General features: G+C 42.4%; 1 protein-coding gene across 1 annotated transcript; it reads right to left on the bottom strand.

Annotated features, from left to right (window-relative positions):
- Positions 1-15,347: 15,347 nt before the first annotated feature.
- On the bottom strand, positions 15,348-17,054 carry LOC118561131 (prelamin-A/C-like). The gene is made up of 4 exons (XM_036133056.1): positions 16,839-17,054; positions 16,632-16,751; positions 16,495-16,554; positions 15,348-15,796 (listed from the first exon to the last, which is right to left on the bottom strand). The coding sequence occupies exons 1-4, from the start codon at positions 17,031-17,033 to the stop codon at positions 15,590-15,592; spliced, it is 582 nt and encodes a 193-aa protein (XP_035988949.1). The 5' UTR covers positions 17,034-17,054; the 3' UTR covers positions 15,348-15,589.
- Positions 17,055-27,500: the final 10,446 nt, after the last annotated feature.

Genomic DNA, 27,500 nt, shown 5'->3' on the forward strand with positions numbered 1-27,500 from the left:
GCCTGCTCTGGGTCTCCCATCCAGCATCGGATATCCCAGAAGCAGCAGCCTGCTCTGGGTATCCTAATTTCCACATCCAGCATGGATCTCCCATGCAGGAGCCAGCTCTCTGCTCTGGGTCTCCATATTGCAGCATGGATCTACCCAGGCAGAGAGCAGCAGGCCTTGTCTGGGTCTCTCCACATCCAGCATGGATCTCCCAGGCAGCATGCAGGCCTGCTTCGGATATCTCCAACATTGCAGCATGGATCTCCCAGGCAGCAGCAGCCATCTGCTCTGGGTCTCCTAATCTCCAATCCATCAGCATGGATGTCTCCCAGGGCCAGCAGCAGCCTGCTCTGGCGTTCTCCACATGCAGCATGGATCTCCCAGGCAGCCAGCAGCAGCCTGCTCTGGGTCTCACACATCCAGCATTGGATCTCCCAGGGCAGCAATTAGCATGCCTCTGGGTCTACCTAACCTCCACATTCAGCATGGATCTCCAGCAAGCAGCATTGAAGCTGCTCTGGTTCTCCTATGCTCCACATGCAGCATGGATCTCCCAGCAGCATGAGCCTGCTCTGGGTCTCCACATCCAGCATGGATCTCCCAGCAGCATGAGCCTGCTCTGGGTCTCCACATCCAGCATGGATCTCCCATGCAGGAGCAGCCTGCTCTGGGTCTCCATATGCAGCATGGATCTCCCAGGCAGGAGCAGCAGCCTTCCTGCTGCTCATGGGTTCATGGGTCAGATTGGCCTCCTTTAGCAACTCAGTCTCTTCGCACAGCACTGCCTCCTCATTGCACATGCAAGGCAGGCGCCTAACTAGAAAATTTCTGAAGAAATTTAGCAAGGCGCCTGCCACTTGGTGCATACCGTACCGTCAGAAATAGCAACAGGAAGCAACACTGCGAATTTCAGCTTCCTACGGTCTTCATAGCCCCCGCAGCGGCCGTCAAAAGGTGCCATGTTAAGTCAATGGACCTCCTAGGAGCCTCTTGCTAGCAGCGTTGTCATGGAGACTCACTAACAGCTTCAGCCATCTCTCTGTCTGTAAAGGCAGAAGAACTCTGGCTAAGCAGAAGTTGATAGGACCTTTCTAAAGCTATTTCCGTTCAGCAACATGCTAACGGTTAGCCGCTAGCATGGTTGTATTCAGTGTCAGCGGGTGATGTTACTCTGTTAGTTTGGTTGAAATCCTGTACTGAGAAGTTGAAGTCCTGTACTGAGAAAAACTTCTCAGTAATCCTGTACTGAGAAGTCCTGTACTGAGAAGGAGAAAATCCTAAAATTCACCAAATCTGTCAAGCAGGAGTTTGTACAAGCTTCTTATAGCTACTTCCGGTTAGCAACATGCTAACCGTTAGCCGCTAACATGGTTGTGTATGGTATCACTGGGTGAGTGTACTCTGTTAGTTTGGTCCAAATCCTGTACTGGGATGAGCTTCAAATAGGGAGAAAAAACATTTAGTCATTTATAACGTTGCCATGGTAACTCAAAATGGCGGGTGGTACAGTAAAATACTTCATGGGATCAGCACACATGTTTTAATATACACACTGTGGGGATTATAATACAAAGCTCTAAGTCTCCCACACCGGGAATCGATCCCACGACCTCTTGCATGCTAAGCCTGCACTCTCCCTCTGGGCTATACTGTAGCACCATATATGGGCATGCAGTATTGGGAGCATAAGGGGTTTGGTCTCCCATTGAAAAGCATTGGATGTTTGACACCTCATAGCTTGGAGATGCTTTATGCCACGTAGCCCAAATTTCTTGTGGAGCTTTCTCTCTAAAGGAAGAACAGACTCTGTGAAGCAGAAGTTGGTGAAACCTTCCTAGAGGTACTTCCGGTTAGCAACATGCTAACCGTTAGCCGCTAACATGGTTGTGTTCAGTATGACCGGGTGATTGTACTCTGTCAGTTTGGTCCAAATCCTGTACTGGGAAGTGCCTCAAATAGGGGTGCCAATACTTATTGTCACCAAACATGACCAAAGTTCATGGGACAGATTGGCCTCCTTTAGAAACTCAGCCTCACCACATCTGGGCCCAGAACTCAACATTTGACCAAAATGACGTGTAGCACCATTTCCCACAGGTGGGTGGTGCTGTATTGGCCAATAGGGGGTTTTCAGCTGACGTCACGCTCACGTGACTACTCAGCGCGTCCGCCATATTGGGTGGCAGTCGTTTCGCACCGTTGACCTGCATTGTATGACGCCTTAGGCAGTATTGGAAGTGAACAATGGGGAAAACATGTTTAATGGTTGGTTGCACGGCCCGTGGAGGTGGAGATCAACGCTCTTTCTATCGCCTACCAGCCGTAATAGTGAATCAGTGTGAAAAAAAAAAAACAGCTGTCTGAACAACGCCGTCACCTATGGCTGACACGGATATCCAGGTCCGATTTGGACGGTGTTAAGCTGGAATACGCCAGAGTCTGCGGTGCTCACTTTGTCACAGGTAATTAACTGTTAAGTATTTAAAACATATAAGAAGAATATATTAATAATAGGGCTTGGGCGTTATGACTTATTACTTTCCGCGGCTGTCGTGTTGACTGCCTCCGCCGCCTCTACTGCCTATTACTACCGCATACTGTACTCCCTCTCTCAGCCGTGTTTTAATTTGATTAATTTCACCTTAACATGGTAAACTGTTGCTGTATTGTGGGCTGTAACAGCGCAACACATGATCGCCATGGGAAAAACATAGAAACAGATTAATTTTCCACCGCTTTCCTGCCTGGAGGCGCAACCACGGAGAACAACTGTTAGCGATAACAAAGAGTCGTCGGCTCGCTTGGATCGCGGCTGTAAGACCGAACATAACTTTCCACAGTATCCCGATGTCAATGAGAGTGTGTTCTAAACGTTTGAAACACATAGCAGCAAGTTAAAAGTACATTACATGCGCGAGTGGTTGTTAGCGCTAACGGTTAGCAGCTACTAAACTAGCATGGGCCAGAGCCCGTCTGAACGCAGCTTACCTTTGAACGAGTTGCTGTGTTCCCACTGTTTGCTGGCTTTATGATCTGCAGCTCCTACCGGCGCCAATACGGTAAATACAACTTAATTTTGCACTGGTCATTGTTCTGCTTAAATAATTAAAGCCGCGACGCCCGCCGCCGGCGGGCGGTGCAACACATTTGCGTCGGATTGTTTACATTTTTACCATCTTATTAAAACTCACCCGTCCACGTATGATGGCGATTTCCTTGATGTACATAACCAGATGTGAACTGGTTGTGAGCCTCTAGATCCTTGTAAGCTCTCATTTCCTCAAGAGTGTGCAGAGGGTTTTCACTGAACACCAGGTAATGCACTATGTCGCCGTGCTCTACATTTGGCCAATCATCTGGATTACGGCTAAACAAGGCACCGTGGAGGGCATACGGGTCCATATGGTCGATCACGGAACATTTCCTCAGATATACGTCCTTATCTGGTCGCTCTAGCGTGCTGGCGTACTTATCCATTCGCGATATTCGCGATACGATAATACGTGTAAGACAACTAGAGATAAGGAAGTGTGCCACCCAATATGGCGGACCGGAAGTTGGCCAGTGACGTCAGTGAAAACACCCTATTGGGTCGTGTCTGGTTATCATGCCAGGTCCTGTTGGAAGCAAAGGCCCAATAGGAAAGCATGTGAAATCCAAAATGAGACAGAAAACTGACACATGGCTGAAAGTCACATGAAAATTTTAAAATGTTAAGAGGAAGTGACTGTGCGAATTTCAGATTTCTACATTAATCACAGCCGCTGCAGCGGGCGTCGAAAGTTGCCATTCTATCTCAATGGAGTGTCTCCCTATGGCCCTCAGAGTTCCGTCGTCATGGAAACTCACTGACACAGCTGCAGTGGGCCAGTTTACTGAAGTGCAGACACTTTGTGTCAGAGGCTGCTATTGGATTATAATGGAGAACTTTGCCTCGAACAACGCTTCATATCTCCTGTTCCATAAATGGTAGAGACGTAATTTTTTCTGCGTTTAGTTCGTAACGGATAGGGGAAGAAGATAAGCTATTGTTTTTTGCTGGAAAAACTTTAATAAAGGCGTAAAAAATTATGATCTAAATGGGATTTTTATGGATTTTCAGAAATCCTCTTAAAACGGTTCCGAACAAATCGCTGTAGCTCAAAAAGTATAAGAGATATCAAAATAATTCTTTCACCATGAGTATCAGCAGGCTTTTGAGGACCATGAAGCTCATTTTTATGTTTGTACAAAAATCGGTGTAGACACAGCGACAATGTAAAAAAGTGGTTGATGTGGGAAAATGCAGCTCCAAAGCGTTTTTAGGATTTTGCACATTTGCTACTCCCGAACAAATTGTTCCTGCGGAAAAACCGTAACAGTTATACACAAAATTCCTTTTTTATGAGTGCCAGAAGGTTTGGGACATTCATGTGTGAAAGTTTCATGTCTGTACATAAAACGGTTTAGGAGTAGCGACGATGCGAAAACATGTGATGTTTTGGATTTTTAGACGTAATTTTTCAAAACCGCTCCATAGGAAATGAATGGGGGAGGTTTCGGGTTTGTGTCGGTCTGAGGTGATTTGCGAAAAATCTATAAATGCCACACCAATGAGGGTTACATTTCCCGAATCCTGACAAAAATACCTACGTTTTGATGTATAATTTGTCTACATAGAGTGAAAATTGAGCGAGTAGGCTCAAGTTGTTAGGAGTTTTGAAATCTTTAAAAAAGCTAGAGTGGGCCACTCTAGCGGTTGGAGAATTCCGTCATTGACTTTCATTGTAAACGATGATTTTACTGATTTTTGGACATGAGCTTTGAGGAGTAACTGTGAAGAGACGATAAAAGATATCCGCATCCCGTTTTCACTTCTGAGTAGGTCACAGATACAAACTGGAAGTTAAACGGTGTTCGTAGGTGAAAGCATGACGACACAGTACAGCGTTGAAAATGGTCATTTGGAGGCTTTTTTGAGGCTTTCTTTCTACCCGACTCCATTCATTCCTATGGGGTTTTTTGGGGGTGGTTTTTCGCTAATTTTGTTGCTATGGTAACTTGAAATCCCAATAAAAGTAGTAGCACACATCTCGTAATCGATCCGGACGTTTTGATACCTATATTGTGGGGGTGCACGCTACAGTTCGGGCCGCATTAATCGTGACGGAAGAAGAAGTAAAGAATATTAATAAAGAGACGCGTTTAGAGGTGCATAGTAATAGGTGCCTCCATGCATTTGCATGGGAGGCAGTGCTGTGCTTCGCACAGCACTGCCTCCTCATTGCAAATGCTATGGCAGGCGCCTAATAAATAAAGAGACACGTTTAGAGGTGAATAGTAATAGGTGCCTCCATGCATTTGCATGGGAGGCAGTGCTGTGCTTCTTTGTAAAGTCTTGTTCTTTCACTAATTTAGTTCAAAAAATGAAATTCATGTGTTTTTATAAATTAATAAACGGAGGTCCCCAAGGAGAAGGGACCGTGTCCTCATTCTTCCCAATTGAGCCGGGAACCAGAGGCTAGCAATTCGGTTCAAGGGCAGGTTGCGGGTCGGGTGGAGGTTTCACCTGGGGCTTCACCGATGGCGGTGGACTTTGAGTCAAGTCCCTTGCCCGTCAAGAAGCCTAGAGTGGCAGTGGCTGAAGTTGACATGCCACCTGAAGCCACAGTAGTGGAGTTTCCGGACGAGGAGGACGATGTAGATGTTGTGTGGGACATAGCTGACGGGGATCTGTGGCTCACATCCGATGTACCCGCACAGCAACCTGCAGCGCCCTTGCCCCAGCGGGGCTTACGGCAGGGTAAAACACAGTTTCCGGTTAAAAACACTGGAGGTGATTCTGAGGTTCAGTCTGATCAACTAAATCCGGGTGGGGAGTTGGATTGTTATATGCACCATCAACATGGTGGGAATAAATATAAGAACTGGACCTTAATAGCCAACAGGCCGGTATTGATTTTGGGAGATTCTAATTTATCGAGGTTGCCCCCGATTCAAGACCGGTGGGTTCAGGTTGATAGCTTCCCTGGAGCAACATTGGCTCAAGCCAGGCATTTGCTCAAGTACAACACGGCCACTTCTAGCTCGGTGCGTTCTGTTATATTGTCTTTTGGGATAAATAACAGGAACTGTAAGAGGCAAGTGCTTTTAAAGCAAGAGGTCAAAGGCCTTCGAGACGCTGCCGTTGCCACCTTCCCAGAGGCCGAGGTATTTTTTGTTTGCGTTAATATCCCGGATGGAATTACACCTAGGGAGAAGTCCACTTTAAGGACATTGAATTTTCTCATTAAAGACGGGGGTTTACATATACCACGTTTAGCGAAACCTAAGTTCAATACCGTGTTGGCGAGTATTCACTGGACTCCGGAAACCGGCATGGCGATGTGGGACCATTGGAGGTCTTTTTTAAGCTCCAACCGCCTGCTGGGAGGAATCACGATGGAGGTTTAGGGGAGGTTGTCAACCTGTCTCGGTTTCTTTCTTTAAGCCCACATCAATTTTCGTTGCTTAGAAAAGGTTTATCATTTTCGCCTTATCCAACTTGTTTACACAATATCCGGGATTCTCTATTGGTTGATGTTTCTGAATACCACCGCCGTCTCAAGCTCAGAGTTTTTTTTGGGGCTGCAACAGCCACACCAGCAACCCCCTTTCTTTCACGGTCTGCTTGGGAACCCCCTGCCAGTAAAACACCACAGGTGTTACACCTTTTGTTTAAAAAGGACATCCAATCCATAAGGGGTTTATCTTATAACCGGGATAAACCGAATCTTACACCCTTAGAGGAAGAAGCTCTATCGCAACTTCAAAGGGATACAACTATTGTCATAAAGCCAGCAGACAAAGGCAATGCGGTGGTCATTATGGATAAGATCGACTATATACAGGAGGGTTTAAGACAATTACGGGATACCACATACTATATATTATTAGAGAAACCACTGTTTCCAGAAACATCTAAAAAGATCCTTGGTATCTTTGAATCTTTACTACAACAAGGTTGCATCTCACAAAAGCAATACAGCTACTTGGTGGGTCCTCAACCACCCCGTCCAAGGTACTTTTACTTGCTACCCAAAATACATAAGCTGTTGGACAAATGGATTGTGCCGCACCGTATGCCTCCGGGTCGTCCGATAGTCTCGGATTGCGGAAGTGAGAGCTACGGGGCGGCGGAATATTTGAACTTCTTCTTTTCTCCCTTATCGAGGCTACATCCCAGCTACATCAGAGACACGCAACATTTCCTGGATAAGATCAGAAGTATTCGTATTAAGGAGCCTTGTTTTCTCTTCACCATGGACGTGGCCAGTCTCTATACCAACATAGAGATACCGTTGGGTATGGCGGCCATTGAACGTTGTTTGGAGAAATACCCGGTGGAAGGTCGACCGGATAAGGAGTTACTCCAATTACTACATCTGAACTTAACGCTCAATGATTTTGAGTTTAACGGGAGATATTATCTTCAGGTCAAAGGCACAGCTATGGGGAAGAGGTTTGCCCCGGCGTACGCCAATATATACATGGCAGAATGGGAGCAGACAGCGTTGCAGAAATGCAGGAAGTTACCTGTAGTGATAATGGCCGAAACACCCGGTGACCCCGAGGTCCACTACTGAGGATGTGTCTCATCAAAAAAAAAATTTTAGGGATAATTTTCTTAACTGAAATGCTTTATGGGCTTCCTTATGTTTTAGATTTCTCTTAGCTTTGATTCTTGGAATTTGGTTTAAGCTTTAATTTTTAGCTTTAATTTTTAGCTTCTGTTTATTAGCTCCAATTCTTAGTCTACTGTTAGGCTTAATTTTAGCCTTCATTCTTAGGTTATAGGCTCATTCCTTAAATTAGTTCTTATCTTAAAACCTTGATTGAAGTATTTACCTTAATATTTAGTACTTGGCTTTGGTAAGTGTATTTTTAAATGGTTTAAAGACTTTTAAAAGATACTTTAAAATGCTTAGCTTAAATACTTAAACTTATCTTAAAATAGTTAAAATACTTAAAATAAAAGAGAAAAGGGGAAATAGTACTTAAAAAAACATATCTTGAGAATATTATAAAATTTATCTTAAAAATATTTAAACTTACCTCTAATGCTTAATTCTAATACTTACCTCTAATACTTACCTCTAATACATGTAATCAGGTTGAAACTGTGACTATTTTTCTATAAATAATTAAAATGAAAACCAAATTTTAACATTAGTAACAGTATGACAGTAGGGTTATACTACTTTATTGCACCTACTGACCTTCACAGCATTGATCATTAAGAAAGGAAAAGTCACATTTCTATGTCTGCCCACTTTTACAGTGATTAATCTATAAATTATATGCAGTTAGTCCAGCTCATTCTTTCAGTGAAATGGTAAAAATACCAGAGAAGGGAAGCCATTTGTTATATTTACTATACAACACTATACATTTGACCTTTTCTTTCTTGAGAACTATATTAATCTGCATATTAAGCAGGTATAGTTTTATGCTGTGAAAAAGGCGAGAATTGAAAAAGCAATTATGGTAACATTTGGCATTTTTTATTTACAGGAAGAAACAGAAACAAAATATGTGAGGATAAACACCTCTGTGCTAATCCTCCAAATATTTTTAATGAAGGGGACCTGAAACCAGCCTTCTAGCTAAACAGGGCCACCATCGTCCTCCTCCTTCAGCTGCTGCCCATCCAGAAGGCCCATGGATGGCCACGGGAGAAATAGGTGCTGGTGACCCTCTACTGGCTGGCCTGCGGTGCATCCTATAGGGAAACAGCTTGCAGTAATATCTCTTACCTTCTTGTCCTTAAATAGAGCCAACAATGACACACAATTGATACATAGATTATATTAATTGGATAGAAGATTAAGACATATCAGCATATTACCTAAATTACAAGTTATTTTATATTTGGTAAAGGTCAAGTGGAGGCATGCTACAACAGGCACCACAACAGGGCGAGAAACATAATTGAGCCTTTGGTGGTCTGAAGACACAGTGGTGTTCCATCTTCTTAAGGGTGCTGGAGGTCCTCCCGACATTTGCCCTAAAAGTAATTGCCGCCTGCTGCATCCTCCACAATATTTGTATAGAGGCAGAGGACCAGCTAGACGTGGAGGACGAGGAGGTTGACCCAGAGGAGGACGGCCATCCAGCGGCTCAAGACAGGGAGCTGTCTGGAAGCTGCCTCCGAGCCAGACTGGCAGCCCAGCTCTGCTCCAGCAGAGCTGGCTGCATGTTTAAGTGAACATGACTACATCTGACCTAACTCTGTAAACGGGCCATATATAGGGAAGCTTAAAAGTATAATGTTCTCGCCTCAAATGATCTGAAAACGTACTTTTGCAGAACAGCAGCAGACAAGGGAATGTTTAACTTACCACTGTGAGCTCTGTTTGCGCTGTCTCGAATCAAGCTGCGCCCATGGTGCATTCTGGGAAAGCGGTCAGTCTGAAGAACATATGCACGGCTCCTATCTTCGCACTCTGTTCTCCATTAACCAGTCTTGGAAACCGTGACGTCAGACCACTGTTGTGAATTTGTATTCTCAAAGAAAAAAATCTGTATTCTCAAGCAGCCGCTGCTGTTTGTGTTCATGAAGAATAAAGGCCAAATTTAAACTTTAAATTTGTAACTATTTAAACAGTATGTTGTATCTTTTGCATGAGATTTCAATTATTATGAGTTTACAAATGTTTGTTATGCACAACTTCTGACTAATATGCACACGACTGTCCTTTTATGTACAAGTCTATTTTGAAAGTGATCTTACCTCATACACATTGATCTGCAGCAAAACGATTGAAAGTCTGGCATTTGCGTCGTAATCGAGGGACCAATTCAGCTTTAAACACTCCTTCTGCTCCCAGAGATGACCAGACAGATGCGCTGCTGTTAATTTTTTTTCTCCATTTCATGTGACTCATTTTGCCATCTGCTTTATACAAGAAAGCAATCCCACTAAAATTCTGACAAGTGAGTGCACATTAATATCATATAGATGTTGTGCAATTATACACTGTTTAAAGTTATTTAATGTTTATTAAATAAACCTCTGTGTGTTAAGTATTGTCTGGTGATGATCAGCTCTTAAGCTGATATCAAGATAATGGTTGAAAGGGATGAATTTGAGCACTAGCGATCTTTTAACAGCAAAACCTGCACACACATAGAATAAAGGAGTGACAACTTCTTCTCAAGTCCAAGAATTTAATAACAGAAATAAATGAAAATCCAGAGAACATCACTATGTAATGCTGTTTATCTGAATTAACACAATATTTCGATTAACAAATCCTCTCTACAAGGCTAGTGAAACTTAACTAAACTACTAAGCAAAATTAAGATAAAAAGAAGCTAAGCAAGCAACGATTTACATGCAAAACAAACAAAAGACAAAACAAAAATGGTTACTCATAATCAGATCTTCAGTGAATCCTTGTTCACTGAAGATCTGATTCCAAAAAGCACGGAATGGAATAAAAAAAAAACATTTGCCATGCGTTTCAACCCATTCACAATGCAAAGCCCAAGTTAACCAGAACATTATTTTGAGTAAATAATATTCTGAAGACTGATTTGCTCAGTAAAATCATTTAACCTTATGACGGCCAATCTTATTAATGCGATCCTACCTCCGGGCGCTAGGGGGCGCTGCAGCGATCGTCGCCAACCTGTTTAAAGTCTATAGTTATCAAAATTGTATTGAAAACCGGCATTAATATACCATATTGATGCGGGAATAAGGCTCATAACACCATCGAAGGATGGCGGAGCAGAACAGTTACGCTTTATGCTTTAAAACAAACTCCTTCTGAAATGTCTGAAACCGGATGTTAGCAAGGCTAATAGCAGTTTGGTTAGCGGGCGTTCGGCACTAACAAATAAAGGCTTTAGCTTTATTTTTAGTCTTAATGAGTGGGCTGGATAACATAAACATTAATGTCCCATCAATGTATGAAACCCTTGTGGAGATAACCTTCCTGTTAAAACCATAATTTACACTCAAATGATATTAGCAGTACAATAAACGGAAGGCTAGCGTGAGCTATTTCGTTAGCCCTTGGTTGTAAGCATCATGTGTCCAACGGTTTACAAAACATTTCCCAATAAACCTTTTTCTTCACCCTCAGCTCGCTGCCCAAACCTGTCCTTTGTCTCGTGTTAGTTCTGTCCAGTTTGGCCATTCACGGAAGGAGCGTTGAAGGAGGGAAGTTGTTGGCAGGCTATTCAATTCAATTCAATTCAATTTTATTTATATAGCGCCAATTCGTTTATTTATTTTTTAAATATTTATTTATTTATTTATTTGAATAGGGACAAAGCACATTAATGAACATCAGTATAAAAACAAATGTAAATATGCCGGATTATAGCTACAAAGCTAGTTTTCATCTGTAGTCCCTAGGCAGGCAAATGCATAAGAAAGAACATATAATTTACAATATAAGCATCGCAAGGAAAATGTTAAAAGTTTAGTGGTCACATGACTGGTTTGCTTTCATCCATAGTTTGAGTTGAGCTCTAAAGCTGATCAGTGTAGGGCTCTCCCGTATGTGTAGAGAAAGACTGTTCCATATGTTAGTGGCTCTCACAGAGAGAGTGTTCTGACCAAAAGTTGTTATTCTGTGAGGGACCTCACAGTCTCCTCTGGAGGAGGCCCTGGTTCTCAGGCCACTTGAAGTCTTAGGTTTGAACAGGGTAGACACAGGAGATGGAGCTAGTCCATGTAGCGCTTTATAAATGAAGCATACATACTTAAAATTTATAAAATTTTCAAAATTTAAGAGATTGTGCTTGTTCAAGATATTACATTGGGTTTTTGGTCAAACACTTTAGGAGATTTTTTGTACAGTGATTCAATTAATTTTAAATTGGTAACTGTGGTGAGAGACCAACTTGTGATGCAGTATTCAATGTGAGATAAAATCATTGAGTGGAGAACCATTCTAGCAGCACCGAGTGTTAAAAAAGACCTGATTTGTTTAAAATTTTTAAGGTTAAATTTGACAGTATTGGCAAGTTTTTTATATGATTTTTGAAAGACAAAGTTGAATCAAGTATCATGCCGAGGTACTTGAATTCTGTGACAAGTTGTAATTCTTCTCCTCTCAAGAATACTCCGGAGCTTTTTATTTCTTTTGATTGCTTTGAGAACATCAAACAGACCGTTTTTTTGGAATTGAGAAGCAAACATGATTTAAAAAGCCAGTCATTTACTTGCTCCATGGCTAAGGTCATGTACACATGAAAAAAGTTGCTTTAACCTTTCGCATAATTTGAGTAACCTTATTTCTTAATGAAGTAAATTTATGCCTGTCTGTGATGAGATGGGATTTCATACATTTTTTTAGTTGCTCATCTCTGTCTCTCATCCATTTCTTACATTCTTCATTCATCCAGATATCTCTTTCTTTTGTTGTGGCTACCCCTTTTGGTAAAATTTAACATTACTTTGGTAATTTTCTTGTGAAATAGGCAGCTGCTATTTTCAACATCTTTACTTTGAGTGATTTCGTTCCAATCACAACTTTGCAGAGTTTCCACTAGGTTTAGTAGTCATTTTTTGGGAATTATTGTTTTGGTTGAGACTTTTGCATTTGGCCTATATGAATCATTAAAACGTTTTTTTTGTAAGTTTTCTTGAGAAGAAGATGGCATTATGGTCAGACAACCCAGTCACATAATTAAAAATTTTGATAATTCTTCCAGGTTTATTTACAAAAAGCAAGTCTATCAAAGTTTTGGAGTGTAAAGTTATTCGAGTAGGTTGTTCTATTAACTGTTTAAAATTAAGATGTTCAGTGACTTGTTTTAGGTTCTTTCTAGCTTTCTTATCATTCCAGTTTACATTAAAATCTCCAATAATTATAATTTCTTTATTTAAATCACAATGATTAAGAAGAAGTTTTAAGTTGTTATAAAAGTCCAATTTAGCAGATGGTTTACGATACAAGCAAATTACAATAAAAGACATTGCAGGTGAGAGTGAGATTTCTACACCAAAATACTCGAGCTGGATTTCTTCTGGCCAGTTTATCCCTCTACATTTTAGAGCGCATTTAACATAAAGAAGAATACCTCCACCCCTCCCATGTGTCTTGTCATTCCTATAAACATTATACTCTGGCATAGTTACCACTGAATCTGGAGAGTTATCTGATAACCAGGTTTCAGAGAGCCCCAGAAAGTCGATGTTAGAGTTGCAGAGCAGATGTTGAAGCTCTCAATTTTTAGATGCCATACTCCGTATATTCAAGTGTCCGCCTAACAAGCCTTTTGGTTTGGCTCGCGGATCCCAGATTCATGAAACATGTCATCTCGAGGCACTTTACAAAGTCAAAATCAACCATATTATAGAGATTGGTCAAAAATTTCCTATATAAGGGAATCAGTTGATTGCTTCAAAGTCCCGACAAGCAGCATTCACTCCTGGAGAAGCATAGAGCTACAGGGAGAGTCGTCTGCATTGTCCATGGCTTTGCAGCAATCCCTCATACTGAGCAAGCATGAAGCGACAGTGGAAAGAAAAACCACCCATTAGCGGGAAGGAAAAACCTCCAGCAGAACCGGGCTCAGTATGAACGGTCATCTGCCTCGACCGACTAGGGGTTACAGAAGACAGAGCAGAGACACAACAAGAGAGACAAACAAGCAGAGAAGCAAACATTGATCCAGTAATCTGTTCTATATTAGATGATAATAGCGGGTGAGCTGTCTTCTCTGGATGATGTCTCAGATAACAGAACGCCAGACGAGATGTACCTACTATAAGGAAAAAAAGAGAGAGAACAAAAAGTTATAAGCAGAAATGATGACAAGCAATGCATAATTGAAGAAGAGTAGAACTCGACAGAGTGAGAAAAATAGATCCTGATGTCCTCCAGTAGCCTAAGCCCATAGAAGCACATCCCCATAGGTAGGTCAGGGCAACATAAGCCACTCTAGTTGTAAGCTCTGTCAAAAACGAAAGTTTTAAGATTAGTCTTAAAAGTAGACAGGGTGTCTGCCTCACGGACCAAAACTGGGAGTTGGTTCCACAGGAGAGGAGCCTGATAGCTAAAGGATCTGCCTCCCATTCTACTTTTAGAGACTCTAGGAACTACCAGCAGACCTGCAGTCTGAGAGCGAAGTGCTCTGTTAGGAACATACGGGGTAATCAGAGCTCTGATATATGATGGAGCTTGATTATTAAGGGCTTTATACGTTAGAAGAAGAATTTTAAATTGTATTCTTGATTTAACAGGAAGCCAACGAAGGGAAGCTAAAATTGGAGAAATATGATCCCTTTTGTTGATTTCCATCTGAACTCTTGCTGCAGCATTTTGCATCAGCTGAAGACTTTGAACTGCATTTTGTGGACTTCCTCATAGCAAAGAATTACAGTAGTCCAGCCTTGAAGTAACAAATGCATGGACTAGTTTTTCAGCAACACCCCTGGACAGAATGTTTCTAATTTTGGCAATATTCTGGAGGTGAAAAAAGGAAACTCTGGAAACCTGTTTAATATGGAATTTAAACAGGTTTCCTGGGAGCCACTTCATCGGGGCTAGCTGCCGGCGGAGCCCACGGGCTCGTCCCCGTGGCTCTTGAGGGCATCGGCATTGCGGTGGCTGGGGGATTCCCTCGGGGTCGTCTCTGCTCTTTCCTTGGGGGGGGGGGGGGGGTTGCAGATATCCTGTGTCGGCCCCTCCTGGGCGCACCTGCTTTAGGGACCCCTCTGGGAGTTCGGGGTTATGGGTCCCCTGACTCCTGCCTCTGTGCTCGGGGAAGGCGGGCCTTTGGTTCTCCACAACCACTATCAAGCTATTTCCTTCTGGATAATTTTCACCTAAACTAGTGCACTCTCTCAAACTCCCACAGGTGCTGGGTCCCAGGTATTAAATGTTCACTTATATACAGTAATCTTATAATTTATTTATTTATTTATGTTCTTTCACTTTCTTTTTTCAAGTATCACATTACACATGTCAGCTTACATAATAATATATATGATTTAGCAATGGCATCTAGGTGTTATTCGATTGTATTTGTTGCTTTATGTCTGTTGGTTGTGCTGTTCTTTTTGCATCTCTCTTTCCAGGTGACGGAGCAGACGGAGAAGGTTTTATCATTCTCTCCCTTTTATCTCTTCTTTCTTTCACCTCTAATCTTTTTTTTCTTTTTCTTTTCTTTCTCTTTCACTTCTTGTTCTTCCTTTACTCTCCCATTGTAATGTCCATATAATTAGAAATTCTCCTTGCAGGAATCACAATAAAGCTATTTACAAGCATAAATCAAGTAGAGCACTATGGCGAAAGCTGTTCGCTCCACTTGTAAAAGCAAAATCTGTCGAGCTCTACTTGGCATTGAGACATCAATTCCTATTGCCACATTGCTAGACAGGACACTGGGGAAAAATTAAAAAAAAATTTATAAATAAATATAGATCTACACAAAAACAAGGTAACAACATTACAAAATGTAATTTTTCTTATTTTTTTATCATTAATTATCTGTTCATTGGAGTCAAGTCCAAACTGAGTACATTTTAACCAACTTTGTCTAATTTTTTACTGGATTCATTCCTATGATTTTAACCTGGAATAAACTCCTCGTTTGTAATACGTCATCATAAAACCCATCAGTGAGGACCAGTTGAGCTGTATAAGGACCAGTAGAACCGGGCCAGTACCTGTCTGGGCTCGTTGGTTCCCATGAAGAAGGCATGTCCTCCAAGGCCTTCCAATCCGCCGGAGCGCTCCGTCGGCGCCGCCTGTCCACACGAGTCCCAGACCACAGTGCGGCTGCGCAGGTTGTATTCGTGCTCTCCGCTGGTGCTGTGAGCTCCCTGCAGGGGGCGCCACACCACAGCTAATTAGCCTCAATCTAAACATGTGGGCAACATCTGCTGAAGTCCCTGAAAAATGCCTTAACATTTAACCAAACCCAATCTATAAAGCTATTTTCTTTGCAGAAAAAGTTTTGATTTTAAATGCTGCAGTTTGGTTATGGAGAACATAAAATTTAGTCTCTTCTTGGCCAGAGTCTCAATTATGAGCCTTTGGTTTCATTGCCTGAAATTATTTTAACAACGTAAAGAAACAGAGCTTTAACAACAAACCAAGTTAACGGCATAATGACGTCATTTCTCTTCTGACTATCAGCTCTCAGCCTCCCTGTGGCTCAACCGTGGAACCATTTTTCTTATTCAGGCTTCATGGTGCATTCAAGTTTTTCAGTTGGTTTGTAAAACACTCAGAAGCTCTATTCTTTAGAAAAATATATAAAGTCTGATTATTTGGAAACTCTAGCAAAGTAAAGAAAGAAATGACTGAACGTTTGCATCCAAGAGACACTGAATGCAACACGGTGCATCGTTACATCTGGGATGAAGAAGAACTGACATTTTCCTTGTCATATAAAAACACTTGATGAACAAAAGATACGAAAAGTGGGGCTTAAAGCAACTTCAATCTGTCCCATCAGCGCTGATAATATACACGACGGTCCAATAACTGCTGCTCAGATGTTAGAGGATGTGTTTACCATGTCATCATCATCTTCATCCTGGGACAGGGAGCGCGTCACTTTCCTCGTGGCCATTTCCTGTTGATGGATCCAAAGAGAAAACGTTCAGTCTGTGAAAGGAAAAGCAAAAGGACAGCTGAGATGTGAACTCGAACCTCTCCACTGGCGCTGATCAGGGTGGTCTGCAGGAGGTCGCCGGTGCCCCAGAAAGCCTGGCTCTTCCAGACCAGATCGGTGGGAGGGTTGTGGGTTCCTCCTCCGGACGCAGCCCAGACCTGCAGAGTTTGGGAGACGTTTAGTCGCCCCGTTTGGTTCTGGTTTAACGGAACAAACCCACCGACCGACCCGTGGAGCGAACTCACAGTCACGTTGGATCTGGCCTTCAGAGTGAACTTGCTGGGAAACTTGTAGGCGATCGGCGTGTCAAGCAGTGTGCATGTCTCTTCAGCTGCCAGTTGGCCAGCAATTGGTCCTGCAGGACAGAGAAGAGAAGAGGGAGCAGCGACGTTTATTAGGCAGCGAGACGGAGAATCAACAGTTTTTAAATCATGGTGCATAATAATGAGGCGGAGGGAAAATAAAATATTTTTATAATCCAAAAAAAAAAAAAAAAAAAAAAAATGCAATTTAAATGACATGTCTTGGTCGAAAATAACACCAAGATTTCTTACTTTATTACCAGAGGCCAAGTTAATGCCATCCAGATTAAGTGATTAAGAAGTTTATTTTTTGAGGACTTTGGTCCAAAGATTACAACTTCTGTGTTGTCAGAATTTAAAAGCAGAAAATTTAAAGTCATCCAGCTTTTGATGTCATCAAGACATGACTGTAGTTGAAGAAATTGATTGGATTCATCAGGATTTATGGACAAATACAACTGAGTGTCATCAGCATAATAGTGGAAATTAATCCTATGCTGTCTAATAATTTTGCCAATCGGAAGCATATATATAGTAAAGAGAATTCGTCCAAGGACTGAACCCTGTGGTACTCCACAACTGACCCTAGAGTTTGAAGAAGATTTATTATTAACATGAACATGAACATGGAATCTGTCCGACAGATAGCATTTAAACCAGCCTAATGCTTTTCCCTTAATCCCTACAGTATTCTCAAGTCTTTGTAGGAGAATATTGTGATCAACTGTTTAGCGTTAGCTCTTCAGCCCTGAGCTAACCAACAGCATGTGGAGGGAATGCTTGGGTTTCTGCGGCCTAGCAGAAACACGCATGTGTGGTCGGGACTGATGTCCATTCAATAGTCTGATCGTTCAGCTTGTCTGGTGAGGGGAGGCATCCACCGTCTCGCGTCTGCTCTCCTGCAACAGCTGACAAAATTGAACAAAGCTGTTTTGCCAGTCTGTACTTTGCGGCTGGTTTGCTCAGCAGTCAGAGTGAAACGTAGCTCTGTTCCAGTGTGTTGTTTATCTGGATTTAGTCAGGGAGGTCCTCCATTAAAGCAGGCAGTCGAGTCTAGCAGACCCTGGATCAAGCGTGGCTGGTCCAGGCACCTTCCCTCAGCTGCTGGCTTGTGTGTCGGTCAGGGCCGACCAGGCTCTCATGGTCCAGGCCTTCTTTGTCTGCTCTGAGAGAGCAGACAAAGAAGGCTAACATAGGAGCTCTCTGTGAGGAATCTGTGAATATGGGCACAGGTTCACTATGACATCTAGAAAGAGAAACTTTACATATATAACTTACAGCTGAAAAATGCAAGGGAATCTTTCTTCTCTGAGATCAACAACAAAAACATTATTAATGCTCGTTCCTTATTTACCACAGTTGACAGGTTTACAAACCCTCCTGTGTCTGTGGCTTCTGAACTCCACTCAAACCAGGGCCTGCAACGAATTTGCGAACTTCTTTACTGACAAAATCCAAAAGGTTTGAGGGGCATTCTGTACATCCATATCAAGTTCAATACCAAAGCTGTCTCCAACTAGAACCGATCTTGACAAAATGCCCCAATTAAGCCAAATACACTACAAAAGCTTAGAAGAAATCATTCACCAGCTAAGTTTCTCCTCCTGCTGCCTAGATGTTCTACGCACAGCTTTCATTAAGAAGGTTGTCATAATGTCTGATTTGACACAGGTAATAAACACATCCCTTCTGGCTGGCTGTTGTGTTTATGTTGGTAACGCAACTCAGGAAGTCCCACAACAGAATTCTCGCAGGCGAACGGTGGAACAGGGAACAGGCAAGAGCCTGAGGGAAATCCAGGACGAGGTCAGGGCATAGTTCCAGGTTCGGTACACAGGCAGGCTTACGATCAGAACGGGATCAGGCAGGCTCAGATGTCAGGTAGCAAGTCCGGACCGGTACACAGGCAGTCAGAGCAGGCAGGGATCAGGCAGGCTCAGAGGTTAAGAGGCAGAACAGGTCAGGAAACAGGCAATCAGAAGTCAGGATATAGAACGCTGGAATAAGTCTCACCGGATGGCTCAAAATAATCTGCCACTGATGTCTGGTCTGAAGGCTGGTTATATACTGGCATGTGCAGGGGGATTGGATGAGAGGTAATGAGAAATGGGGTGGAGCTGAGCAGGTGTGTAGAGTCAAATAGCATCAGTGCCATGATCATGACAGCTCAATGACATCCATATAAAAGCAGACTGTGGAAGAATCACAGTATTGGTATTATTGGACCTTAGTACAGCATCCGATATTGTCGATCACGCTATTCTGTTAGAGTGCCTGGAAAACTGGGTCGGCCTTTCTGGTACAGTACTCAACTGGATTAACTCCTACATAAAGGACAGGGACCTTTTTGTATCAGTATGCAACTTTAAATCAGAGGCAACAAAAATCAAATGTGGGATTCCCCAAGGGTCCATCTTTGGTTCCCTCCTATTCAATATCTACATGCTCCTTCTAGCTCAGATAATAAAAAAACAACAACATTAGTTACCATAACTATGCAGATGACACAGCTCTACATCACCATGTCACCAGGTGACTATGAACCCATTCAAGCACTGAGTAAATGCTTAGAAGAAATCAATGCATGGATGTGCCAAATCTTTGGTTGATTGAATAAAAACAAAACTGAAGTAATCATTTTTGGACCAATAGATGAGCGATCAAAAGTTAGTGCACAGCTTAAGCTGCTTCGGCTACTAATCACGGATCAGGTCCAAAATCTGGGTGCACGGATGGACCTGAACCTGAACCCCCAAAGGCATCTAAACAAAATTATAAAGTGGGTCTTCTATCACCTGGATAACATTTCCGGGATTAAAGGACAAATCTTTCAGTAGGATCTTGAAAAACTGAAACACATGTTTATTTTTATTCAAATCGATTACTGCAATGGTGTCTTCACAGGTCTGCCAAAAAAGTTAATCAAACAGCTGCAGCTGATCCAGAACGCTGCTGCCCACGTCCTCACTAAGACTAAGAAAGTAGAGCACATCACCCCAGTTCTAAAGTCCTTACACTGGCTCCCTGTATCTCAAAGAATAAACCATACTCCTGTTTGTATATAAATCAATGAAAGGCTTAGTACCTAAATACATTGAAGACTTGTTATCCACGTATTAACCTTCCAGACCACTCAGGTCTTCTGGCTAAAATCTACTATGCATACCTAAAACCAAAAACAGAGAAGCAGAATTTAGTTTTTATGCTCCACTTATCTGGAACAAACTCCCAGAAGACTTTAAAAGTGCTGAAAGTCTGAGTTCCTTTAAATAAAGGTTAAAAACCTATTTGTTGCCTTTAAATGTTAATGTTGAAGTATTTAGTCCAACTTGTCTTATACTGTATCTGACCTGCTGCTTCTATTCCAATGCAATGTGCTTGCCTCTGTAATATCTTCCCTCTGTTTCTGTAATGCTTTTCTTTCCTCTGTTTTTTTATTTTTTTTATTCATGTATGGGACTTTGAATCGTCTCGTTAATGAAAAGTGCTTCATAAAGAAACTTATACTTAGACTTAGACAACTTTATTTGTCATTTTGTATGTACAGGGTGCATACAGAACGAAATTTCGTTGCATACAGCTTATAGGAGTATAGTCAGATTCCAGGTGGAATAAGGCAACATTGCAATATAAAGTGCGGCAGTGAACAGTGCAAGAGAAAAACAGTGTGCCGTCACATTATGCAGCAGAATTTACAAACCATTCCTCTTCCCAGAGGACAGCTGGTCAGAATGCTCTCTATGGTGCTTCTGTAGAAGGTTGTGAGGATGGGCGGGGCAGGTGGGCTCTCTTCATCCTCCGTAGGAAGTACAGTCGCTTCTGTGCCCTCTTGACCAGTGACGTGGTGTTCACAGACCAGGTGAGATTGTCTGTGATGTGCACACCCAGGAACTTGGTGCTGCTAACCACCTCCACTGCTAAGCTGTTGATGAGCAGTGGAGCGTGGCAAGGCCGGTCTCCTTCGTCTTCTCCACATTCAGGATCAGGCTGTTTTCTCTTCACCAGCCCAACAGCTGCTCCACCTCCTCTCTGTAGTCCTGATTGTTGTCGTCTCTGATCAGGCCCACCACCGTCGTGTCGTCTGCAAACTTCACAATGTGATTGGTGGTGAACCTGGGGACGCAGTCATGTGTCATCAGGGTGAACAGCAGGGGGCTCAGAATGCAGCCCTGTGGGGAGCCCGTGCTAAGAGTGATGACCTCAGAGGTGTTCTGTCCGACCCGGACTAACTGAGGTCTGTTGGTGAGAAAGTCTAGCAGCCAGTTGCGAAGAGGTGTGCTGAAGCCCAGATGTTCCAGTTTTTCAACCAGGTGTTGAGGGATGATGGTGTTAAACTCTGAACTGAAGTCCAGGAACAGCATCTGCACAGGATGTTCTTCTCCTCCAGGTGTGTCAGGCTCAGGTGAAGAGTGGCATCCTAAGTGGAGCGGTTCCGCCAGTAGACAAACTGGAACGGGTCGAGTGTTAGGGGGAGACTGGAGACGATGTGTTCCGTTACCGGGCTTTCAAAGCACTTCATCATGATGGGAGTCAGTGCAACAAGCCGGTAGTCGTTGAAACAGGTGACTTGAGGTTTCTTCGGCACTGGAATGATGGAGGCAGACTTAAAGCATGCAGTCACCGTGGCTTGGTCCAGCGAGGTGTTAAAAATATCTGTTAGGACACCAGCCAACTGACCTGCACACTGCTTGAGCACCCGCCCTGGTATGTTATCAGGACCTGGGGCTTTCCGCGGGTTGACTCTCCTCAGAGTCTTCCACACGTCAGTGGTGTCGAGGCAGAGTACCTCCTCTTCCTGATGGGGAACAGCCTTCACTGCTGGGGTGCTGTTTAGTGCCTCAAACCTACCAAAAAAGTTATTTAGTCCATTGAGGAAGTTAGCATCAACTTCACCACCGGGTGGGAGGGCAAGTTGTATTCAGTGATCACCCGTATGCAGGGGTGGACTGTGACAAAAAATCGGCCCTGGCATTTTGGATTAGACTGGCCCACCACATTTTTTTTTGTGTACTGAATGTGTATACCAACTGTGCAATACCAACTGTGCAATACCTTGAGGCCAGGTTAATGGAAATTAGTGAGAGTGGACACTTAAAATACTTTCAAAATCTTGATTTATTAACACTGTAAAATGTAAACTCCACCACAGCACAGCAACAAGTCTTAGATCAGAGAAAGAGAGAGAGAAAGAGAGGTGTCACAGTCAATCACACATATTATCACGTTACATCATTATAAGAAGTTATTGTAAGTTGCTCATCAGATCTATTCAGTCTTCCAGATACTGTAGGGTAACAATGGACTAATGTGCACTCACTGTGAAAAAAAGGATGCCAATGACAAAATGAACCAGAGAAATGCCTCACTTGTCATCATGGAAAGAAAGAAAATATATAATAACAAATACATTTTGATTTACTCAGTCATTTGTAATGAGTATTTTATTTACCTAATTTCCTAATTTTTGATCATATTTTCTTTAAAATCGCAGACTTTTCGCTATTTTTCAAGCGCCACCAAGGATTTACATGAAAAATAGCGAAAAGTCTGCGATTTTAAAGAAAGAAATAATATTCAGGGCTGTCAAACTTTTTTACAGTAGCAGGCTATACATTATCAGGTAGGAGGGTGCACTTATTTATATATATATATATATATATATATATATATATATATATATATATATATATATATATATATATATATATATATATATTAGGGCTGGGCAACGATTAAAATATTTAATCGCGATTAATCGCCCTGATTAATCGCGATTAATCGCGATTAATCGCATTGTATTTACAAACTCCAAGAATGAATTCAAAAGTAGTGTAAAGAGCACTTTTATTTTAATGTTCTGCTGCCATATGAACAACAGTGTTGTAACATTTGTAGCACTTATTTTATACTGGATATTTTCAACCCATCTATTGAATTTAGTGCACTAGTTGATCTTTTCTTCATAAGAGAACAGCAGCACTGCAGCCAAAATATGGCCTTTTTTGACCTGCTGTATACTAGCCAGTCCCTAAGCTTGATGTATCATGAAACTGTTGACCTTTTGGGTTTTGTCGTTTTTATTTTATTATTACAATTAAATAATAATAATAATAATAATAATAATAATAATGTTATGTTCAGTGTTTTTTCGCTAATCCACCTCTTATATATTTCAATCCTTATGTAATTTTGTCTGTGTTGTGTGCACCTGCCTGTTGCTTTAATCCTATAAATTTCTCCGTCGTGGGATAAAAAAAGGATTAGCTAATGTTATCTTATCTTAAATAACACTTTTTAATATATGTACTGGGTTCTTTCAAGGTCTTAATTACATGTTATGTGCGGGCTCCAGTAACATCCATCCATCCATCCATCCATCCACTGATCTACCTGGATGTTCCCTGGAGGACTGAAACGCCTCAGTCAGAGACGTCTGTGGGTCTGTCGGGGCAATGAGAGAAGTTTCGTCTCCTCTCTCCGTTTCTGGGGCTCGACGTTTTCATGTTTTTTCACGTGCTTAGATAAATTTGTTGTGTTTCCACTGAAATGAACCGGCTTTTTACAAAACATACAGCTTGATTTCATTTACAGTATTAAAATAAAGCCAAACGGTGCTACTTCCCCTGTATATGTTTTTTCGCTGCTGCGGTCTCTCTCAGCTGTTTGTGTATTAAGTTTGTGTGAGAGCTGAGTGGGCGGGCCAGGCTGAGCCTGCGTGCTGATTGGCTGGCGCCGCTGAGCCATGTATGAGAGGGGAGGGGGAGCGGGAGAGTGCTGCCGTGACAGCGCGCTGCAGTCAGTGCGCCTGCTGACTGACACTGACTGAAAGCATGTGAGCAACATGCGTTAATGCGCGATAAAATAAATATCGCCGTTAATAGTCTAATGAATTAACGCGAAATTAACGCGTTAACTTGCCCAGCCCTAATATATATATATATATATATATATATATATATATATATATATATATATATATATATATATATATATATATATATATATACTTCAGACTGAACAGTGGCTCTGTGACTACTGTAACGAACAAACAAACACATTGAGCAGGAAAAAAAATAGCTTATGGGCAGATTGTAAAAATTTTCATATTTGTTGGGCTTTTAGAAAGAATTACTAACAAAATATATCAAAATAGTCATTATTTATTTTTTAAATAAGTTGAATCTGTCGATCTGACATCATCAATGAATAATGGTTATAATGAATAATATTGATTGTTATAATAAAACAAGAAAAGAATAATGGTTAATCAAGTGTTTGGTCAATGTAAACGCCCAAGAGGGGTTGAGTTCTACTTATCAACTTAAAAATATGTCATGACTGCGTGTAAGAGAAATGTTTAATTGAGCTATACTGAGAGAAATTAAGTTCATATTAAGGTAGATTTACAACTCATGTTGGGAAGCTACTTATAATTTATTTTTTCTGGGTGAAATATCCTGATTGTTAAAGAGATCTTGTGTGTTATTTGGTTGTCTGATTGTACATTTTGTTTGGAGCCCATATGCGCAGTTTTTTTTCTTTGCTTCAGCTCAGTTGTGGGCTAATGGTATGTTCTTATGTGTTTTTAATAGTTCTGTGCTTTTAACATGAGAGAGTTTGAGATTTGGCCTTGTTTTTTCTTTTAAGTTGGGCAGGTTTTATGCTAGTTTGGGTTACTGGAAACTAACAGATAGAGATGAGATAGGGTAACCTGTAGCGCTGTGTCTTAACTCAAAAGTCCAGCATAAGCTACACGCTAATAAACAAGAGCGCTGGTGTCAGGCTGAACACTGACTGAAGTAACAATTCTGTCTAGAACAGGTTCTGTAATTACAGCAGCTGTGAGAACAAGGAGCAGAACAATGCACAGTTCCCTTCTACCAGCAAGTAACTCAAGTCTCTTCAGTTTGGCAGTTTTAGTGCTTGATTCTGCTCAGACCTCTCAACTTTTATCAAATGTTAGGAGTGAGATTATGCTAATTTGGGGGCGGGGTTTGTTTGGGGGCGGGGCTAACCGGACCCTGGAAGAGCCGGTGGAGTCAACTCCATCTGATTTTTATCCCACCAGACAATGAAGTAGACATGTATTACTTGTGTTAAAAAGAGAAAGAGACATATTATTACTTTATTGTTCAGTTAATGGATTAAAACATAAATAATACACAATTGTTCAAATAATACTGAATAAAATTAAGTAGATTTTAATTATTGACCGAATTATTATACTGTTACACATTCATCTATGGGTTGTTTATCATTGTAAATCTATAACCTGATTGGTGAATCAGGCTGAGTTTCATCAAGCCTTTATGATCCCCTCAGCAGCAACACTGAAGCACACAGAGGTTCACGCTGCGTCTTTACGCACGATCCAGCTGCTGATGTTTCCCTCTTTTCAGCTCAATGCACTTCTAGACGGTTACAGTTTATAACCATTATCACCTTTCACAGCGACAGGTTTCTCAGTCAGTGGCCGGGCTGATCAGACGAATCTCTGTTGCTCTCGTCAGTGCGCTCTGGGCGCACCTGCTCCGAGGGAAAGGAGGGGAGGGAGAGGAGCAAGCGCGGAGGCACAGAAATACGGTGCATGTAGTTAAAAAAATGCAGAATTAATAAAAACGAAGCTTATAAACTGACCAAGTGGCGTTTTAAACTGCATCTGGTTAGCAGAACTGTTTTATTATCCAGCGTGCAGCCATGACTGGTTCTGAATGAACCGGTCATCTGGCAGCAGCTCCGCCCCCTCCTCTCCCCTCCTGCATACGCAGTACAGGACCTTACCGGCTCACTTTCACCACTGGACTAAAATTATTCATAACTCTGATCACTCTTCCTGCTGCTCTGTTAACACGAACTGCAGCAGGAATTACTGATGGCCACAAGCTGTGAAAGAAGCCCAAACAGCTCAGCAGAAGGCGGAGTTTTGTCGTCCGCAGCCCAGATGGGCTTTGTGATTTTTATGCGTGAGGAATGCCATGTTTGCGTGTGAAATGCCATGTGTTGCGTGTGAGCGTGTGAAGTTAGTGAAATGCGTGTGTCACACGGTCAATGCGTGAGAGTTGAGAGCTATGATTCTGCTCCTTGTGCTGCTAGCTGTCCAAGCTAACCCTGCTAGCTGTCCTAGCTCACCCTGCTAGCTTTCCCCTAGCTAACCCTCCTAGCGTGAATGTTTACTCCAGTTTAGACTTCAGTGCTGACATTTCAAACATAAACTAATAGCGCTCCTTCCAGCTCGCTCTCCGCTTTGTTGTCACTTCTTGTAATTGTTTGGTAATCAGACCAAATTTCCATCCCGCTCTACCAACACCAACGGTGACCACAGCCGAACTGCGGCAGCGACTGAAGGCTATGACTCGGTGTCCCGCCCCTCTCCAGCTGTGATTGGCTAGCATGTTGCCTTCAGTCGTTGATTTGATTGGTTAAATTGTATGATTGACACATCAAAGATAGTACTAAAAGGACGATGGCCACTCCGAGGTAAAAAAACAAAGAAGACAGCTTCCAGTCCAGGGTCTGCTCCGTGCTCAACCAGAAGGCACAAATATCGCTCCATTATATAATCGGGGAAATGTAGGCGGCGGCAAGAGCTGCTATAGATGGCGATTTGCCGCCGTTGACCGGCTACTTTTGACTGCCCTGAATATTAATTAAAAAAAAATTAATAAAAGAAAACGAGTTTCAAAAGGGCATTTTCGTTGATAAAGGGCAAACATCCTAACCTGACAACAGCCAGACGCATGTCTCGCTCCGCCTAGCTCCATTCACATACATCTGGGACACCGCCATAGGAATTGCCTTTATTGAAGGCTGGGCCTTATCAAAAATTCTTGCATATGATTGGATAAGCCACTTGTCTGTCATCCTTATTGACGTGCTATTTCAACCACTCACACCGAAGCTAACCCGTGACGCTGATGATAGCGACGCAGGAAAAAAAAAAAATGATAATGTGTTTGCGGCTCTAGTGGCATGCGTTTTATTGACAGTGAGCTGACAGGAAGAGGGGGGAAGACAGGCGGCAAAGCGCCGCAGGTCGGAGTCAATTCCGGGCCGACCGTGTTGAGGACTAAAGGCCACCTAACATGATTTGCGCTAACCGCTCCGGGGAGCGTCTGCGTCTGCAGCGGACGCGCAGACGCGGACGTGCCCCGGAAAACAAAACTTGCCAAATCCGGTCGGGAGAAGGGCGAAAACATCGTTTCCACCAACAAAAGCCTTCAGAGGCGTTCTCTGATGTTCTTTTAATGAAACAATATTAGATAGATTGGACAACACAGAAGAAATAGCAGCATCAATGTTAATGCTTGCTTCCTCAACGAGCCGCCATTGCTATCAAAACAGTCTCACGTCATGGTCACGTCTCCACTACGTCACATCTATGAAATGCCAGCCCTGCGTCCTGATTGGCCAGACCATAAAATTGGTTGGAGAAATCACTTTCTACCGGCGATGTCCCAGATGTATGTGAGTGGAGCTAGGCGGAGCAACATACAGCTGGCTTTTGTCAGGTTATCATCCCACAGCATCTGGTGGAAAAACTGGAACATCTGGGCTTCAGCACACCCCTTTACCACTTCCTCACCTCCTGACCACTGTCGGTCCGGG

The sequence above is a fragment of the Fundulus heteroclitus genome, unplaced genomic scaffold (genome assembly GCF_011125445.2).
Source record: "Fundulus heteroclitus isolate FHET01 unplaced genomic scaffold, MU-UCD_Fhet_4.1 scaffold_562, whole genome shotgun sequence".
NCBI lineage: Eukaryota > Metazoa > Chordata > Actinopteri > Cyprinodontiformes > Fundulidae > Fundulus > Fundulus heteroclitus.